The sequence below is a fragment of the Salminus brasiliensis genome, chromosome 2 (assembly GCF_030463535.1).
Source record: "Salminus brasiliensis chromosome 2, fSalBra1.hap2, whole genome shotgun sequence".
Taxonomy (NCBI): Eukaryota; Metazoa; Chordata; class Actinopteri; order Characiformes; family Bryconidae; genus Salminus; species Salminus brasiliensis.
In genome coordinates, this window is record NC_132879.1 from 24,568,819 (window position 1) to 24,585,542 (window position 16,724).

Genomic DNA, 16,724 nt, shown 5'->3' on the forward strand with positions numbered 1-16,724 from the left:
TATACCTTTGGATATCATACTGTACCTGGCTTCTTTTATGTACATCCCCAACCTGTTACATACATCCAGCCCACTAGCGAAAGCCTTGCTGCTTTGGACATTTAAAGCTTTGATGTGCTAAAACTGCCACTCCAGGCGAATATGGTGGTGTTGATGCAGGTAGTAGGCTTTTCTGAGACAATTCTGAGACAAATCAGCCATAATTATGCATCAGTAACACTGGAGAGATGCACACCACTACAAGACGCAAACCAGGCCTCAAGGCGGCTTTGGTTGCGCAAGTGTCCGCTGAAAGGGAGCTCAAAAGCAGGGCGCAACGATGTGAAAGCCGGGTAAGCGAGGAGGAATCTATGCTAAGCTAAATGCTAATCATAGCCGATCAGCTTTACCATCTCTTCAGGAAGATAAACTGCACCGATAGAATAACAGCACTATCTCGTTAGATTCAGGAATAAATACTTACACTGTTCTTGTTACAGGGCTCAAAATAAAGCTATGCTATGCAGCGTCTGTGTGAGCAACCATTAAAGGAAAATCAGGCAAAACAATAGCAACGTTGTAAAACTGCATTTGGGCATTTTTTCCATCCCCAACCAAAGTGACATATTTTCTATTAATACACCAAAGAACAACTACAAATACTCAATAAATGCAGTCAGTTGTCTTTAGTGTCAATCTAATTAGTAAAGGATGCTCAGACTTTTGCAATGTATCTGATGCAAACTACACAGTGTTAAAACAACCCTGTGAGTGTTAAAATGTAAAACTTCATTTAATACTAACAATGTTCATTTAACACTGGCAGATTTGCCCCGTCTTGTCCATGAGATGAGATCCAGTGGCCGGATTTAGAAAAGTGTCTTAAGAAAGAAATGCTTCTTTAATATGCTCTTATTTTTCTCATGCTTAAAAAATCGTATTTCCTCCTAAAATATATATATATTATTAAATAATAAATATTTTTTTTCTTGTCTTTCACTGTAAAAGTGCAGAAGGTAAGTCTCTAAAACGATCAGTTTAAATAGTTGAATTACTAGAATTAATGTCTAATTTAATAGGATTAAAAGCTGAGAGCTCTTAAAGTACTGTTAGTTTCTACATAAGAAAAAATCTCTGGCTCTTGTTTACGGAACATGTTTGAACGCTTAGATCCTGTTTTTCCTCCATTTTGATCCCCACTGCATGTATTTATCTGAATATTGGAAAATGTAAAATGTAATTGTGCGTTGTTTCTGAATTTTTTTTTTTTTTGATAATTGCATTTAAAAACATTTAAATATCTTCGTGTTTTTCTTAGGAAAACTTTCGTGAATCCGCCTTGATTAATGAAACTAACACATAGCGGTATTTATCGCTTGCCTCTAATCTTGCGCTGTGTGTGTGTGTGTGTATATATATATATATATATATATATATATATATATGACAACGACTGATTGATGATTTCTCTTCTGAAAGCAGGTAGGGTGTGTGCGCGTGTCCCTGCTGGCCCTTTAAGAAGCCTCCACCGTCCCACGTGTTGCTCGGTGCTACAGGTTGTGTACCTGTCTGCGGTAGCTCCGCATAGCGCCACTCAGGCTCGCGCTCAGGCTCGCGGTGGGCGGCAAAAAAATGAGCGGAAACCCGAGCAGGGGGGGACTGTGTGGCAGGGTAACTCCGCCCCGGCGCTGACACCGACACCGACACGTTCACACAGAAACTGGTTTCGCGTCTGGAGAGGAGGAGAGAAAGAGAGAAAGAGAGAGAGAGAGAGAGAGTACCAAAACACCTCTCTTCTCCCTCGCTTCTTCTGCAAGTTCCAGGAGTTCTCACAGCCTGGTGTCGACCATGCTGGACCCGTCCTCCAGTGAGGAATCCGGGGGCGAACTACCACCTGAGGATGAGCCGCCGGTCCAACCTGAAAAACCCACGAAAAAGAGCCCCAAGTCTGCAAAAAGCACAGGAGCTCCGCGCATACCAGCCAAGAAACCCCCACCACCTTCTTCTTCTTCTCCTGCGGACGAGAACGAGAACGAGCAGGAGAGACTTCAGAAAGAGGAGTCCGAGAGGAAAATCAAACTCCAGATTTATGTGTTCGTGCTGCGGTGCATAGCCTACCCTTTCAATGCCAAACAGCCCACGGATATGGCGCGACGACAGCAGAAGGTGAGTGTGTGTGTGTGTGTGTGTGTGTGAGAGAAAGAGAGGGAGCGCGCGCGCGTGTGTGTGTATGTGTACACTACCTGTTTCTAGCCGGCTGGGCAAGTGCAAGTGCAAAATCCCCTTCTTACAGCACCTGTTACACTTCCCTTCAGCATTGAGACACAACAGCTGCAGGCGCTTGTTATTGCACACCACACACACACATACACACACACACACACACACACACACACACATACACACCCCAGGCTTCCACCTGAACACCAGAACAAAAACCTGGGAACTGCCAGAGCTGATGAATCCCAGAAAAGCCAGAAGTCATTTCTGCCCCTTCTAAACAGTGAACAGGATGTAGGGCTTCCCACGTTTTAATAGCAGAATTAGAGCTGGCGTTTCTTTCCTCTGCCTAGACTGTGTTTGACTTTAGCCTCTCCAGAGAATCAGCACTGATGCTATTTTTACTAATCAAACACCTACGAGCTCCTAGAGGCTATCACATTTTAGGTGCTTAGCAGCAAAGAATTAAAAGACCACAACAAACAGAGAAAGAAGGAATTTAATGAGAGATGTATCAGATTGAAGCATCTTTTTTTGGTATGATTCCAGTGGCTGTTTCCTCTACAAGAGCTTACAGATTCTTGTCCCCCTCCACCCCCCCCCCCTTAAAACATAAATGTCAACCCATCAATCAGTCGGTCAAACATCCATCCTTACAAAATCAGGTTCAATTTTTCAAGGTAATGCTTCTACTTTGTGAATGCAAACATAATGTTTTGCCTTGTCCAATATGTAATCTCACCTGAAAACCTGCTGTGCGTCAATCTGTCTGAACACCTTTTGACCTAACCGGAGTCAGGCAGTTGTTCTTTACATACAGGCAGTTGACCTGTCATTCCAAATGACTGATCCTTTTACATTTACTTCCACTGAAAGTTAGGAAAGTCATGCATAACCTTTTTTGCATGGCAGAGATCTGATTCATTCAGAAGTAGGAATTCTGCAAAGCACTTTAAGCTTTCTCTTTTTTTTGTTATTCAGTGGGAAAAAAAAATCCTTCTGCAGTTCTATAGAGAACCCTTTTTGCTGAGAGCGTATCTGAATAAGAAGTTCAAGAATGTAAAAGCCAGTGCTACTTCTCTGTTCACACTCCTAAAGCCATTTGCTTGTGAAAGCGCTGAGTAGGAATGGGAGCAGGCTGTGGTGCGCTGATATACGAGTTCTGGAATGATTCTGACGTCAGATTTTTTCTCCCTGCTTCTCTGAAGTGTAGAAACTGGAATCCTATACCAGATTTCTATCTATCTATCTGTAGAGCATAAGGAATGTGGCCCTGCATTGCCGAAGCATGGTGCTCAGTCGGAGTATGATAAAGACTTCATCCATCAAATAACGGTCCAAATATCGCTCAAATCTAATTCTGATTCTAGTTTCCAACTCTAATAAGCCACTGTTGATCTTGATCTGGTTCAGTTTTAACCTGGCAACCTTCTATGTTTCATTTACTTCAATTAATGTCATTTGTACAGTTCACATGTGATTTGATGTTGATACACATGTGTATGCCTGTTTGTACACAGCTGTTTACCACTGTAAAACCCTACTTAGATTTCAAATGATTTCTTGTACCAAACCGAGTACTTTAATAGCACACTTGTATCCACTACATCAGCACTTATCGCACTTATAGAGCTTCAACACACAGTTCTGTACCATACTAAGTTGCCGCTGGCCTGATGTAAGCAACAATATAACTGCTTGCTCTCTGTTTGATTAAAAAGTTCATCAAACCAAATTAAGAATTGCCCCCCGGTTCTGCTGACAGAAAGCATCCCGATCAATGCAATAGATTCTGCATGATGTGATTGGGTTATCCTCCAGGTGCTGACGGCTTTGTATCGTCACAGTGTCCCAAAATGGGTTATGCTGGTTCTTTCAGGACCGAGTGATTTAATTAAAGCTCCCTGGCAATATTTCCTTTATGTGTGGGGTTCTGTGGTCGCACCGCTCCACTCTACACTGCAGATGTTGCTGGCTTCATGTGTACACATGCTGCTGTTATTGACTAGGAAGGTCACTGCCTCAGAGTTATCTGAAGGCATTCCCTCTGCCTGCATTTGTAAATCTATGGATGTTTGCTCATAAATATGCATGTGTGGATGAATGCAGCGAAATGTAAAGGTACTGGTTAAATGTCAACATCAGAAAGGCCTTTGTTTTTTTCTTTTCGTTCTAAAGGCGGTTTAAGCACTATCTGAAACGTGTAGTAAAGTGACTGCAAGCATACTTTCCCCTATTGCCACAGGCCTTTTATGCTTCTCCTCTGTGGGTTTAATTAAAACTTGAGTTTGACATTTATTGCAATTTCTTTTAACACTGATCCTCTCCTTTACACTGTTTTTCTGATGTTGCTTATTAACCTATATTAACATACACTAGTAGTTTATCAGTTATATTATGAGAAGAAATCACATTTATTCTTACTAGGGATTAACAAGTCATGTTGTTTCTATGGCCGACTCCAGTTTCTTTACAACCACTTTGGTTAATTGGTTGGTTGGTAAATCGACCACTTGACGATTGCCTGTTTGGGGGCAGAAATTGGTTGATTTGGAATTTTAGGCAATGCCGATTGTACACCTCTTATTTTAGCCTTTTTTTTTTCTTCTACTTTATAAGCTGTTCTCAAACATCAGGATTCCAAAATATTGTGATAAATATCATACATCACACATCATAATGGCCTTGATAACATTATAGTGTGCAGTGTGGCATGCAGTAGCATTGTTTGCATTTACAGTTACATTTACAGCATTTAGCTGACGCTCTTATCCAGAGCGACTTACAAGGTTACTCATATAACACAGGTGGGCCAGTGTAGTGTTAGGAGTCTTGCCCAAGGACTCTTATTGATGTAGCGCAGCATAGTCACTCAGACCGGGAATCGAACCCCAGTCTCCCACATGGTCTGGTCGGCCCTTCTCTGAGCGTAGCTTCACCCAGTCGACTAGCATTTCCATTCAGCCATGCCAGGATAGGGCACCTTTAAAGTTTGCTAACAACCAGCAGTAATCAACACCCAACTCCAGCACAGTCATGTCATGCTCTGCAGTCCTCCTGCCTTCCAGCTGTCTTCCAGTCTCATCAGTTTTGTGCAAATATTAAATTATGAACCCTTAATCCATGGGTGGATTTCAATTGTAAGCTGAGTGTATCATTACAACCATGTCATTTGAGTATGTTTTTTTGCCATGTCATATCACTAAGCTCTTGGAGGATTGACATTGGTGGTTTTGGAATGGCAAGTGTTGATGGAGACATTGGTTAATGTATTATGTTGGCTTGTGTCAGGAACTTCTGTTTCCGTTTCCTAATCGCCAAATGTAATAAGATGCAAAAAAAAGTCCCCATATGGCCATCTGTCTCTGAGTGAACGGACTGTCCCCAGTGCATAATGCTATCTTTTAGCTGATTCTTGTGGAGGAACATTTTCAGTTGAAGTTTTAAGCCAGAGGAAAGGAGGTTTAAAGGAAATGCTAATTAAGTTCACGTAATTACCAGGCATGATTCAGCTTTAGCGTGTGTAAACAAGAAAGCTCCTGTGTACTTGCTTGAATCCTTATTTGTGTGTTAGAAAAACCTTTTAATCTCAGTAGGCAAACCGGTATTGTGCGAAGGGCTTCATTGAAAGGCCTGTATTCTATATCCAGGTTCTAGAAAAGTGCATTTATTCAGAATTGGACTGTTCGTCATGAGAAGAGGATATGTTGCATTAGGTTAATGTGTATAGTTTATTCATCGCTCTGCTTCATTGTGGTATGAATTGGGTAGCAGATACTCATACAAATGGCATTTCATTCTGTGCGCACTCTGCATGAGTAGTAATTCTCTGTGTGAGTGCCTTCTACATTACTGCTGCTGCCTGCAAAGCTCTTTGGGTGAGATTTGAAGAGGAGCAAGCAATTGGGAGGCCAGTGCAACATTTTATGGAATATTTTGTTTTGGATAATGACCAGTCAGTAAAATGGCAGCAAGAATTGCTTTCTTTTTCCTTGTGGTTAAAAAGAAATGCCTAGCGGTTCAATAATTCCATTAACATTTTGATATTAAAGCGTGAACCTCTTAATGGACTGTGTAGCATGCAGTTCAGCATGTACTGTAGTACTGAGGCATGGTTATCTGCTGCAGTTAAAAGTGCATGATCTGGAAAATGATCGCAGTTCTTTTTCACAAAACACAAGATGCATCACAATAAGTTGTCTGAGGTTTGTTTAACAAGTCGGAAAAGACAAACTATGCTGTAAAACAGAAGTGCTAGGAAATTTTTAAATTGCTATGCATAGAATAAGTTCATGGGATAATAGGCTGTCATCTGATCCGCTGCTTGTTGGTCTACAGAGTGTTTGTTGCTGTTTACAGACTCTTTAGAATTGGCCTGTCTTTGAATTATATGCAGTATGTTTGCTTTTCAGTGACCCTACCAATGAAATAGTATTGTGAACTTCCTTATAGTCTTATTGCCTTCATTACGCAGAGAGCAGAGGTGTATAGAGTAGCCTGAACCCATGTTCAAGTCAAAGTATTGTTGCCAATTAATGCAGGCAAAAGTACCATTCCTAAAACAACGTAAATAGAAGCATACACGCAGACGCTTTATCAACTACTCAAGTACTGAGGACGTTCTTCATTGTGTTGGTATGTTTTCAGTGTGCCCCTGGTAAATGCTATACGACTCGCACTGTTAAACGTTCCTTGAGGAACGTTTGGAGTTTTGTTCCATTAGAAACTGTGGAGGGACCTCTTATAGTGTTTTGAGGAAAAGGTTTTTAGAAGAAGAAGGTTCCTTGAAGGTTCCTCAAAGCACATTAAGAAGTTGAAGAACCTCTAAAAGTTCCTCAGTAGCACAGTGTATGTGCTATTTGTCTGGTTGTGAACGATATGATTCATCTGATTTGAATCGCTTCAGTTCAGTCCAGTAGATTGACGATGCTAAATGGAATGTATGGGGGTTGGTCTGAGCTGGACTATCTGCTGAATATGTAAAGTGAATGTAAATGTAAATACCTAAACCCACTGGGAGACCACTCTTTGCTGATGAGCCAGGTTCTCTTTACACAAGAGCCAGATCTTGTGTGCTCAAAGCACAGTTTTCCTTGTGCTAACCCATGAGTGGGCTGACTGAGGCGCTCTCAAAGTCTCTGTGTGTGAGTGTTCCCCTTTCTCTTTCTCCTTCCACTATTCACTTTCTATTTTTAATCCTGCCTCTTTTTCATATCTTTTTCTTTTTCATTTTCTTTTTTATTTATTTTTTTTTTTGAAGAGCAGCCCCATGTGTTAGCCCTCACGTGCCTGATGTTCTAACAGGTTTTCTACACTTGATTCTAACTGACAGGGAATGACAGGCTGGAAATCTCACTGAAGGATGTCCCACGCTTCCCTCCACATATGTCTAATCCTTTGGCACCTGATTGTTGGGGTGTTAGTTTTTTTTTCTTCTTCTGAAATAGGTTTTGTGTTTGTGTTTACATAAGCAGATCTCCCTGCTTCCCACCACTACAGACTTCTTCAGCGGAGTGGGGGAGACTGGCAGTGAATACCTCGCCGGAGGCAGAGTCCCATCCTCTTTGTCATATCTCTCTCTCCCTTGTCACTTTAACTCTCCATGAGATGCATATCTCTACACTGAGTTATGTAAGAGCATCTCTTTGGTATGCAGTGTTGGTGAGTCATGGTGTAGCTCAGTGGGTTTTGCCCTTCTTCACGTTTTCCTCTGTGGAGCACTTTTAGGTAAACGTTGCCCTGTCTGCCTTCAAGGGGCAGGAAGTCCGTTGAAAAGAAGTGGGTCTTCTACACAAATGCTGCGTGGTTGCAGGAATAAATAGCACACAGCAAAGGAAAAAAAACTGAAGCGGTGGTCTACATTCTTAAGAATGCATGTGCCAAAAGGGTTATTTGAAGCACTTTTAGTTCTCTAAAGAAACTTTACTTTCTCTGGAGTTCTTTAAAGGAATATGGCCTTTGTTGTTGTCTTTGTGCGTGTTACCCCAAGGCAAATGCCATCAAGAAATATGAGATCAATTTCCGTAGCAATGCTGGCTATACGCAACTATATGTTTCTGTTCTTTGAAAAAATCAAGTATGTTGACAGGTTTTTAGCAGTTAACTATAATATTGAAAGCTGCTTTGGGAATCTAGGTCCTGTTGCTTTGTTTACCAAATCTAAAGTACAGAGAAACTGTACTTTTTTTGATACTTCCAACTAACCCACCCGTTTGTAATTCCCCCCAGCACTAGCAATGCTCCAGACCCTAGGGGAGTAAGGGCTTGACGTGTGTTTCTCCCAAAACACGTAAAGCCAGCCAACACCTTTTTATTTAATTTATATATGTGCTGCCGATGCAGCATTGCTGGGAAAAGCCAGTTGTGCTCTCTTAGAGTCCGGCTGCCGATAGCAAAGCGGTATGGCTCGGGATTTGAACTCACGACCCCTGGGCCGTAGTGGCAGCAAATATTTAAAAAAAGGATACTGTTTCATGCTGCACACACCAGAGTTAAATTTTAGCATTAGGATTATTGCTACACTTAAGAGTTTTCCATTTCAGAGGTGTAAAAAGGTTTGTTTATGCATTTGTTACAAGTAGCATTTGTTAGCAGTGCAAGTCTTTTTTAACTGTGTTGTTGTTGTTGTTGTTGTTGTTACTGTTACTTCTCCAGCTTTTGTCTGCCACCAAATGCACCAAACTTTCTTCCTCATTCTCCTTCATTCACAACAAGCTATCCTGAGTTCCACAGTGTTTTCTGATTTTAGCATCTTTTCACAGTTGAATTAAGGAGAGCCGTTGTGTTTAGTGTATAGAACCTTGCTTCATCACGGCAACACGAGTAATTGATTCCCCTAAAACCAATTAAAACAAAGTGATTCCCTTAACTGCTTCCCTTCATGCACTGGCTTGTGTTTAATGCATGCTCACTTTCCCCATGACTATGTGATGCCAACAAAAAAACATCAAAAAACATAAACAACAACAAAGCTTTACGCCTGATATATGATGAGGATGTTGAGCTCAATATAACATTATTTGCCTTATAAGAAGTTTCCTGACTTTTGATTCACTCTGTAGAATAATGACCAAAACAGTACAGGCCAAACTCCACAAGGGTCCGGTCCACTATCTTGGCACTTTATAGCCGCATGTTGCTTGTTAGTGATTTGTTTGTTTGTCTACTTGACAGATTGGATGTCCATGCATCACCCACCACCCCCACTGGTCTGTATAGCAAATGGTTCCGGTCGATGAGTCCTGTTTCTAATGATGCCCGTAGAGGCACTTCAATGCTTCACATCATGCACTACAAGTGCTCAGGTGACTGTTCAGGCTTAGCCCAGGTCTGGAGAGGTTGCCTCCATTTTTATAAAACAAAGTGGTTTGGACAAATATGCATAATCCTTCTTTCTCCATTCATCCTCTATTGTTGTGTTTCATGCTCTAACTGGTAAAAAAATCGGGGCTTGATAGTATGCACTTCTTCTAATTGTGTATCTGTATTCATTGCTATTGTTTAGTCAGTGTACAGATGAGGTACATGCAGTATTTGTCCAAGTGGTTGTGAACACCCCTTCTAATGACTGCATTCAGCTACTTTAAGCTCCATGGACTGCTGACACAAATGTGCTCACACACACATGCAGCTTGTCTTGTCCCTGTAGGGCGGTACTGGCAATAGAATTGGACTCTCTGGAGCAGATGAACATGAACCTGTTGACACCTTGCCTAATGCCAGGCATGTCCTAGAGGGATATCAAGTCCCCAGCCCCAATGTTGAGCTGTGGAGCAGTGCAACAATGTTCTCTGGAATAATAGATGGTGCTCCATCCAATACTTTTAGGATAAGTTGGGGGTGACATGGGTCGGTGATCATCCTACATCCTGACCTCACTAACGCTCTTGTCATAAAACCAAATCCTTACAGCAGTGGTCCAAAATACATGGAAAGATGGAAATTGCTGTAAAAGACCAAGTCTCATTTTGAAGGATCTATACCTGGCCCTTCATTTGCTTCACAATCGCCATGGTGAAGTACAGGCAAGGTGATATGCTTTGGATCACGAGCAGTTTTAGTTTTCCTACTTTCCATGCTAATACAATCACTGCATCTGTCTGTAAGAGTTCTGTAAATACTTGGCTGGCTTTCCATGTGCTGTGATTTTTAAAATGATCTGTGTGTAGTATATTATCTCTTGACAGTTGTCTAGAGATATATCCCTAGATAACATGCCCATGTAGGACCTGTATGGGTAGCCCAGCTGAGAATCAGAAAGTTTTATCCATGGGTTCCATGTTGGCCTCACATATGGATGCTCACCAGGTGTCAGTGATGGGACCAGAAGGGGTTAAGCATGGGTCCCATCTGGGTTGTACACTTCTCATTGGGGCCTAGATGGGACCCATGTGCGATAAATATGAGCTGTAATGATGGGGCCCATCTGGAAATCCCAACTGGGTCCCACTAACATGGGTACAAACATACTCCAAACATACACAATCCCATGCCCACCTGGGGCCCACCTAGCCCATGCTACACCCATGTGAGCCCCAATTAAGCATGGTGACAACTGGGACAGTTTTCTTGATCTGTTGAACAGTGCAGTTATAATAGAATGACCACATTCATCCACACTGTTTCTTTGGTGGTCTTCCAGGTTGTTTAACTAATGATTGGTAAATGTATTTGCTAGCACTAAAGTATGTTTTAATTTAACTGATTAGCATTTGATTATCAAATTATTATTTTTCTTATTGTCCTGGGAGAGCATAGACTAGAACGGAAATGAAGTGTAATTTGCAGGTGATTGCTCATCTTTGATGACAAAACCGATTCAGCGACAGTTCCCCAAACACCTGTGACCAGTCATCTCGGTGCATACAGCTGCTGTGGAAGGTAATTTGCTAGTCCAGTTAATTATCTTGTGGGAAATGCACCAGTATTCTGGGCTGATGCTCATAATTTGATGTTTCTGTGTCTGCATTGTCTGACACTGAGAACGGTCATTTAGATGAACTATGTTTATGCAGAAATGTGAATAACAGATCAGACCAAAGGACCTGAGCAGCTTTGCTGTGAAAATGAACAGTAGATTGTGTCTGCAAGGTGCTGCTTGCTATTCTAGGAGATCCGTTTGTTTGTATGAAGAACCTAAGTGAATATTTTGCTTGAAAGGAGTCCAATATTGATCCCATGTCTGTGTAACGTCACTGTTAAGGTGGAAAAAAAAGTTTACAATAACTTGTTCTTCATTAATTTGACATTTTTTGAATAATTTCTGAGCAAAAGCTATTCTTTCTCTCTGCTGCTGGAGGGCTGCTCATGCCGTGGGTGTAGCCGACACATTAATGTCATTTTGTCTTTCTTTCAAAATTACTTTTGAAATGAATGCTGATCGGGAACAGAAGGTTAGCATTTATCTTAGGCATTGTCAGAAATTGGAAGATTTTGAAGTTTTCTGTGTAATGTTATTAACCAGCATCTCACTGCTGAACTGCATGTGCATGTGTGTGTGTGGTGTACCTAAACTCTTGATTGAACAAACACAGTGGCTGGTTTGGCAGATCTGTTTCTGTGAAATTGAGAATGACACTTTGTATAAGCAGTCGCTTTGACTTTCATGGCTCGTCCTTCAGCTTGCAGTGTCTTCAGTCTGCATTTTCATCAGTGTGTGCATTTATGTTCATGTCTATACTATGATTTAATGATTAATGTTCAGAAAGTCATAATGGGTTATTAGAGTTTGAAGACTGGACTGCCCGTTATGACCCTGACAAGTCCAATTCGGACCCAGCATACTGTTTTTATTCATTGTATTTTGATGGGAAAGCATAAAGGGTTGCATTTTAAGTGCAGTCATGGCTACATCTTCCTAGAGAAGCCCAGTCAGGTTGTAAACAATTAGATTAGTTAGAGTTTTAAATACACCAATAGTATCTGATAGCGCTGAAACCATACTGGAGCCAGAGAAAACGTCATCCAGAGAGACGTTTAGGGCTCATCCTGCAAGAAAATCCTGTCCAGACCAACCCGGCACTCTACGCTTTAGCTCTGTTAGCTTGTTAGCTTTGTTTCACTTTGTTCAAACTCCTTCAAAATGAGGAAAATGGGGTTTTAGTGCCTTTTTTGGGGGTTTTGTTTTGTCTAACCTTTTCTTCTGTTGTTCTGACAGGATTTCGAGTAGTAGTTTGAGTTTCTCTTTCTTTTATTCCAAGCTTAGTTGTTTGTTTGTTATTTTGGCATATACTCACTCCAGTATTCGTTCTTTTACTGATTAACAATGAATTCATACTGGTTCACATAATTATATGGCGTTTGGTCTGGCAGATGGTTGAGTCGTGATCTCACTCACATTCATGCTCTACACCAGGTGGTAACAGTTTGTCTGGAAGCGTGATGTTATTTAAGCCCTGTGAACCCTAGTATAACAAGGCATTAAACATAGACAGACAATAGTTACGTTTGGTGCGTTCTATCGTCTAGATTAGCGCCTGTGTGTTTTCTCTTTAGGTGCTTGTGCATTGCGCAAGAGCTGCTGCTATTGTATGCCTTTGAAGGTTTGACGTCTAAAATTCTCTCATACTTTTGATGCTTTGGATCTTTATAAACATTTCAAATCCTATTTCACAACCTAGCCGGACTCTGCTAGGTTTTAAAACTAGCTTTTAAAGGAGCCGTCCGGGCTGGGGCCAGAATCGACTGACTTTATTGGTCGGTTACATTGTGCGACTGAGGGAAACCTTTGTTATTTGAACTTTTTGAAGTGTTCTCAAAAGCTGAAATCATAAAACTGATGCGCGGCCTTAAAATATTGGCCATCAACCATGGCAGCTAATCGCAGCAGCCCTACAAAAAAAAACCCTGTGAAGCACCTTTATTTTTATGACCGTGTAGTATGGAAGAGTGAAGTGCTTGGTTATTAATTAAGTGACGACTCCCTTGATAACATTTGAGGGGTGTTTGGGACACATTATGAAGAAATGGCTGGGAAAAGACACCAACATTATGCAGCATCTTTCATTGAAAACGCCTGGATCTGCTTCAACCTATTTAAAATATTCCCTTCTTGCCAGGGCTGCTCTGTGACAGTTGCCTTAAAATTCTTGCAGTTCACATTCCTTATGGTCCAGAGGCCCACATAGTGTGCATGAATTGGGGACTCCTCCCCCACGATTCATATGACTCAGTGAGGATGAGAGAAAGATGGAAGATGGAAACGGAAAAGGGAGTTTAAAGAAGCTCTGGCTGAAGGAAAGAAGAGGAGCGCAATTGCCCATAAACCAATTGCCTATCTCTATGCTGATGAATACAGCTCAGTAAGCCTCCTACATACTCCTCCACAACAGCATGGCAGCCCTGCATTCAAATGAGACTGTAAACCAATGATTAGTCTGTTTCTGTTGAATGACTGCTGTCAAAAAAAACAAAACATGTTGCTCATTAGGTTCACTAGAACCTTTTTTGGTTCCTCATTGTGTAAAGCATTTGTTTTAAAGGGATCATGAAAATGGAATTTGCCTCATAATTTAGATTTGATGTAGTACATAAACACTTAAGAGTTTCTCAACAATCACAGTTTGGTCCATATATTGTCACGGTCACCCAAAAACCATTGCCATTCCTCACTTTTTAGCATAATTTGAATCTGGCAGTAGTTCTTTACATCATCATATCAGAATTTCTTGATGAATAAACCAATAGAAATGCTCCAAAAGTACTTGAAATTGGAACCTTTGTCATTTTAAAGTAAGTTTCTATTTTGGCGATACAAGTTTTTATTAAAGACTACAATGATGTGGAAAACTGAGCTGCAATGCATCACAAATTTATGTATACCTATGTGGCGTTTATTAGTTTAGCCTCCCCCATTGAGTTCATTCATCTAGATCAATCTTTAACACACAGTAACAAAGACATCCTGTTTAAATGTAAAGACTCGAGAGGTTGGAAAACATGTACAGTAGCATGTACGAAGTATGTCACAAATTATGTTACAATTTACAATACTTAAGCACACCAATATCAAACAGTACTAAAACACACCAGTGGGCCCTAGAGAAAAAATAACATGTACAAGAAAAGCTGGGATTTGCAGATTTCCATCCCATTATCCTTCTCTGAGGCAAAACCATTTACATAAATTCTCCCGGTTCACTATTTTTATTTATTTATTTATTTTTTTGTCTAATTAATGAGCAATGCGAACCTTCTACAGATCAAGCACACTTATTTATTTATTTATTTTTTGGTTGCAGCCAGTTTCAAACCTGTGGGGTTCTGTGACGTCACTTCTTGTGAGCCAATCACCTTAGTACAGTTGAGATTGCGTTACCGCAGGACTGGCTCTATTCACAACCACTGCTTTGACACACACTTAAAGAAGGCCAGGGTCTGAAAACAAACCTCCACAGCTGGTAACATGAAGTGGGCGCCCTTCTGCATAGGCTCAGCATGCTACTGTTTATCAGCAGAGAGCAGACAGCAGCTCTAGGCCTACGGGAGTCGTGACGAACCTTCAGGACGCTGGGCTACTCCATCTCTCCTCCCGCCTTCCTCCTCCACTCATATGTGATCTTCCACATAACATATATGATGCTTTACTGCAGCAGTAAAGACCCACATCCAATACTTTTTTACCCTCCTTTGCAAACCCTGGCCTCTATTTATGACCTTTAGCTGGATATATTTCCCAGTCATAATTCATTTTGGACTACTCTAACCTCTTGTTATCCCTAACAATGAAACATGCTGTATTTGTTTCTGTATGTTTAAGGAGGATAAATACAAGTATCCTTCCTTGCATCATCGTGCCTCATTTTTATTACCATCTTTTACAGTTTCAGAATAACAAAAGAGAAGAAGTAGGCATATCACGATTCTTTCATTCTCGATTTATCGTACAATATATGGACGTGACCTCAATATTTATTGTTGACCTCAGTGTTGGCATTTGTGTTTACTTGTGTGTATTTTAGCAGAGATGTTGATTTTTGCCAGTCGTGCTGTTCTGTTCTCTCCTCAGCTCTCTGTCAGAGTCTGTGAGCAGACAGCAAAATGTATTGTGTAGGTAAAGACTGCAGTGTTCGCAGTGAGCAGTACATCCATAATGGCGCCTCCATAAAAACACAGTAGACTGCGACATTTTGCAACATTTTTAGCTTGTATTCCGACCCATCACAAACTGCAACCACCTCGCAATGCACTGCAAAAATGTTCTTCTATTCCCCTGTGCGTTCCGATAGAAAAAACTGTAAATTATGTTGTCAGTCTGTCAGGTTTGTTTTCATTTTAAAACTCAGCTAAAGCTACTGTGAAATGGGTAACACTGTAAAACTAAGGGACCTCTTGGGGGAAACATAGCAAAGACTACACCACTAACTAGATACACACCAAGAGTACAGTGAGTACTCCACAGCTCCAGATTGTTTTGGCTTTAAGTTGTATGAGTGAGGAGAGCCCTTTAATTAGAATAGGCCATTAGTGTTTTTACTTTATTTTATTTTTTTATTTACAATATTCAAATACTATATATAAATAATATTTGAATATTGTAAAATGTGAAAAATGAATAAAGTAAAAATGCTAAGTCGACACATAATGGCCTAATATAATTTAAAAATAAAAAATAACTAAATAAATATAAAAATATTCTTCTTTTTAATATCCCAGTTTCAACATCTGAATATTCGTAATAATTGGAAGGGTATCGTTCCTTAAAAGGATGTAAGCACATTATTATGGTTTACGTTATTATAAAATTCTTAAAATGACTAACATTGTTTATTGCAATTATTGGCTTAACAATAACAAACTTAACAAAATAAATGATCATGACAGGCAAACCTGCAAGGTCAGGACTTCGTAACACCCTCTATAGCAAGCATCAGTGGCAAGCACAGTTGCACAGGTTTTTCCTGGTCTTCCATACCTCAACCTTTTGAAGATTAGTTGATCATCTACTTGCATAACTTCCCAAAGAAACTGGATTTTTGACCATGGTTACTCAAATCTTTGCAATCCGCTGTATCCATTTATTATATCAGACTCTTAAAAGCATAACTTAACAGTTATTTATGGACAGATATCTGGTAAACAAACTTACAAGACTATAATTTGTGTGGGTTTACATGTTATATAATGAATAGAGACGTAGACTGTTTGTGATTGTATTGAGATATGTAATGTTCATTGGGTGCTCATTTTAGGGGTTATTCACATTGTGACATTATCACATGCTATTTTCATTCTGGCATATCTGCAGGCTCCAGTACCATTTCTGTCTCTTTATTGTTCCTGCTAAGATTATTATTCTGCCTCATTTAGTGCTTGTATCATCTGCTGCTTAATTGTGCCACTACTTAGACATTCTTACATCAGCCTTTTGTTTTTAGATAGTTGTGTATAGTAATGCCTTTTTAACTGATGTTATTAATGTTGCGGTGAATGTTGTCTTTTATTACCTAATATCAGCCCTTTCTTCTCCCACTTTCTACTTAGAATACTGCTTTCTTCATTTCCCCCTCTCACTCTTATGTTGTTAA

General features: G+C 40.4%; 1 protein-coding gene across 9 annotated transcripts in view; it reads left to right on the forward strand.

Moving 5' to 3' along the window:
- The first annotated feature begins 1,542 nt into the window (after positions 1–1,542).
- The window catches only part of cadps2 (Ca++-dependent secretion activator 2), a 133,750-nt gene continuing 118,568 nt past the window's right edge, over positions 1,543–16,724 (forward strand). For all 9 annotated transcript variants that reach the window (XM_072671339.1, XM_072671357.1, XM_072671347.1 and 6 more), the window contains exon 1: positions 1,543–2,145. In XM_072671339.1, coding sequence (XP_072527440.1) covers positions 1,828–2,145 — 318 coding nt within the window. In that variant the 5' untranslated portion in view covers positions 1,543–1,827. The remainder of the gene's footprint in view (positions 2,146–16,724) is intronic.